At 37.3% G+C, this 4,339-nt stretch overlaps 1 protein-coding gene across 3 annotated transcripts in view; it reads left to right on the plus strand.

The window, feature by feature from the left end:
- Positions 1–4,339, plus strand: part of LOC107569048 (glycogen synthase kinase-3 beta-like) — a 26,653-nt gene that overhangs the window by 4,107 nt on the left and 18,207 nt on the right. For 2 of the 3 annotated variants that reach the window (XM_016255050.1, XM_016255051.1), the window contains 2 exons: positions 2,998–3,191; positions 3,328–3,411. In XM_016255050.1, the coding sequence (XP_016110536.1) occupies positions 2,998–3,191; positions 3,328–3,411 (278 nt within the window). The remainder of the gene's footprint in view (positions 1–2,997; positions 3,192–3,327; positions 3,412–4,339) is intronic. The other variant, XM_016255052.1, reaches the window with a different exon arrangement.

Below are 4,339 nucleotides of genomic sequence, written 5' to 3' on the forward strand. Positions count from 1 at the left end.
TTCAGCATCATTACTCCAGTCTTCAGTGTCACATGTTCCTTCAGAGATCATTCTAATATGCTGATTTGCTACTCAGAAAGATTTCTTATTATTATATAGTTGTGCTACTTAATATTTTTGTAATATTTGTTTTCCAGGATTTTTTTGTTAAACAGAAAGTCTAAAAACAGCATTTATTTGAAAGTTTTTGTCTTTAATGTCATTTGATCAATTCAATGCATTCTTGCATGAATTCACATGAAATTCTTAAAAAACATCTTACTGACCCAACATTTTTTTTGAATGATAGTGTAATATAAAGGTTGTAATTCTGTTAAATGGAATATTTAGTAAATCTCAAAATGAGTATCCATTTTTCATACTGTACATTTTAATGCCGTAACATGAAAATAATTATTGGCTTATTGGTATCATTCAGGATTTTAATATTAGTGCATCCCAAAGTGCAGCCAATTGAACGTTGGTGCCTCACAGCCTGTCATACGCTTCAAGTTAATTATGACATTCATCCTGACTAACATTCATAATAATACAAACAAATATACAAGGGTTGATATGTAGAAAGTTGGTGTTTAAATTCTGCAGGGCTAATCATTGGATATTCATAATCAGTTCATGTTTTATTCATGATAGTTTCATTGTCATCTGTTCTTAACATAGCGGATGGCGAGGGATAATCATTTTGTATGTGAGATAATGTGATTAATGCTGAAAAGTCTCTTAGACCGGAGAAGATTAAGCTAAGCTGCGTCTTATATTAAATGCCTCGGTTTATCTGAATTGCTAAATGACTAGTCAGTTGGCGAGCGGTATGGTGTCAGAGGAGCAGGATGGGAAGATGATCTGGGTAAGTAATGGGCCGTGACTCAATTAAAATTCCATGCTGCGTAAGATTGGGAGCCGAGATCTTTATTAGCTCATCGTGCGATTGTGTGTGCACACTCACACCCTCTGACTCATCACATTTCTCTGTGCTGAACGTGCACTCTGTCTGCACTTTACTCCACAGCTCACCTGACCTGCCACACACAGACACACACACACACACACACAGGTTTGTTTTTGTGAAAAGTGGGGACATCCCATAGGCGTAATGGCTTTTATACTGTACAGACCGTATATTCTATTGCCCTACACCAACCCTACCCCTAAACCTACCCCTTACAGGAAACTTTGTGCTATTTCAGATTTTCAATAAACTCCATTCTGTGTGATTTATAAGCGTTTTGAAAAGTGTGGACATGGGGTAATGTCCTGAAAAGTCACCTTCTCCTTGTAATACCTATGTCAGAACTTTGTCATTATACAAACTTATGTCCTCATTTGTCACAAAAACGCGTGCACGCACACACACACACACACACACATGCTTATACTATTTAACTTAAATTGGCTTAGATTGCCTGCAAACATGCAGCAAGACTGTTCACTGTAATAATGCAGTTTTTTGTAATGAATTTCATACAGCTCTTGTCTAGGCAACACATCTGTCAAGCACCAACAAGGATGTTATAAAGTGTCCTAAAAGTGTCCTGTACATTAGCTTTGCGTTCAATTACCTGAGCGAGCCGTTAATTTGAGATCCGGATTGGTTTGATTCATGAACAAATCATTCTTTTGACCTAGTTCCTGATCTGATTCACAAAACAAGCTAAATGACTCGTTCATGAATCTATTCTCAAGTTCAGCTCGCTTGCTTGATGATCCATTTTCTGCGGTTCTTTTCAGATCTTTTTAGTTACAGCTGTTGACTGTAAAAGACAGAGAACCTTACATGACTCATTTAGAACGCAAACACAAGCCGAACTGCTAATTATTCCCTTTTTTTTTTAAAGATATTTTTGTGACACCAGTGCATTCCTGACTTAGATGCTCTATGAATCATGATGATGTCTATACTGGTAAATCTGATATTTCCTTCCTTGTACTTTCATTCTGTAGGGAGTGTCTGTAATAAACACTAAAGAACAGGTTCACAATTGCTTCCCTTACCTGGATTATTTTCAGAAATGGGCCTGCTTGAAACTCAGCATAAACATTTTTAAATAAATATTTAGATTAGTATATTTAGTATATATATTTATGTTTAATATATATTTGTAATTGATTCAGCGTTAAATTGATCAGAATTGACAGGAAAGATATTTCCTTTTATTGCAAAAATTCAATTAAAAAAAAATGCTTTCTATTCATCAAGAATCCACGAAAATTTACATGTTTTCAACATTGATAATAAGAAGTAAGCAAATCAGCATATCAGATTGATTTCTGAAGGATCATGTGACACTGAAGACTGGAGTAATGATGCTGAAAATTCAGCTTTGCATCACAGGAATAAATTATATTTTAAAACTGAAAAAGTTACTTCAATAATAATTTCAAAATATTACTATTTACATAATTTATTATCAGATTTTTGGCCTTTGTCCTGGACTAGATCACTTTCTAAATGATGATCTATCTTTAGTTTCCAATTAAAGTCTACTTGTGCAGATGAATTATCCCATCAGCTAACTATAAAATGAAATTATCCATAATTTAAACTCACATAAGTATTTAGTCAGCTTTCTATTTCTTGACCGCAGACCAGGTTACACATGGTTATGCCAAGAAACCAGAGCTTTGGTGCATTGGAAGATTCATTTTAAAAAGTTAATTTAATAGAGAGGAATACTCTTTTAATAGAAATATGAATTCACAGAGAGGGAGAATAATTGAGTACTGAGTTTCAAAATATATTTCTACTTTATAATTGTGGACAGTTCCCATTTTGTCCTCATATTTCCCATTTTCATGTTGTCAAGCACTTGCTCAGTGGTGCGAAACTGATGTGGTGTGAAGCGGATGTTTTTAACTAAAAAATGAGCTCAGGTGAATAAATGTTACACACAGGATCTCACGCTAATGAGCATAGTAGCACCTAGAGAGCATGTGACCATGTAAAACAGGCCAGTTCATTACTAAGGAATAGTCATTGTACTTTCTCTCTCTCTTTAGGAGATAAAGATGGCAGTAAAGTTACAACAGTGGCCGCGACCCCCGGTCAGGGACCCGACCGACCTCAGGAGGTCAGCTACACGGACACAAAGGTCATCGGGAATGGCTCTTTTGGGGTCGTATATCAAGCGAAGCTGTGCAGCACCGGAGAGCTGGTGGCCATAAAGAAGGTGCTGCAGGATAAGAGGTTTAAGGTAAGAATTTCTTTATTGTTGGTTTATCATTTAGTCTTAAAGTGACTAGTTTAGCCTTATAACCATTTAGCATTATATTGATGTCATTTCTCATGATTCTTTCTTTCTCTCTGTCTATCAATTGTTTTTATGTCAGAATCGTGAGTTACAGATCATGAGGAAGTTGGATCACTGTAACATTGTCCGTCTGCGCTACTTCTTCTACTCCAGTGGAGACAAAGTGAGTACCACTTTTCTTACCTCTGTTTTTTTTTATGAGCAGCATCATGTGCCCTATAGACCAAAAACATGCTGTCCAGCAGTTTCCAGCAAATGCTCAGGGTCGTGGGATATGTATTCCTATGGTGCAACCCCGAAGTGAATAGCAGTCTGATATCTAACTTTTTAATGAGCTGTGCTTGCAAGGGACTGCAGCAGAGCCCTGCAGGTTGTTTGGCTCTTGCTCACTGAGTTACACTCTGGACACCAGCAAACTCATCAGGGCTCCAGACTGCGACTAAAACGGTCGCATTTGCGACCAAAAATATTAATTTGCGAGTTAAGTTATTGCTGAGGTCATGTTACATGTTATAACTTAAAGGGGTCATATGATGCTATTTTAAAGATCATTATTTTGTGTATTTGATGTAACAGAATATGTTGACATGCTTTAATGTTAAAAAACACATTATTTTTCAAATACTGTACATTATTGTAGGTCCTCTATGCCCCGCCTCTCTCAAACACGTCGTTTTCAGCAAATCCCCTCCTTCCGACAAGCGCAGTCTGCTCTGATTGGCCAGCTGACCCAGTGCATTGTGATTGGCCGAACACCACAAGCATGCGTCGGAAATGTAACACCCCTTACCATAATCGCTTCAGCTTTCAAAGTAAATATCAAGACAGTTAATAATGTTGTTAGTTTTACCATCAGTTTAAGCCCGAAAGGGCAACAGAGTCGTGTGACAGACACAGTGATGATGCAGTACACAAGCCGCGGTTAAGACAGCTGACGTGCTATGATTTCTGACAGGCAGTTCACTCTCCTGTGATGTGACCCTGTTCCCCTCACACACACACACACACACACACACAACACGTTACTCTGCGCTGCGCAAAACTCCGCATTTGAACAGTCAATAGCAAATACTTAAACTAATAACAAAACA

Source organism: Sinocyclocheilus grahami, unplaced genomic scaffold, assembly GCF_001515645.1.
Source record: "Sinocyclocheilus grahami isolate Dianchi unplaced genomic scaffold, SAMN03320097.WGS_v1.1 scaffold1306.1, whole genome shotgun sequence".
NCBI lineage: Eukaryota > Metazoa > Chordata > Actinopteri > Cypriniformes > Cyprinidae > Sinocyclocheilus > Sinocyclocheilus grahami.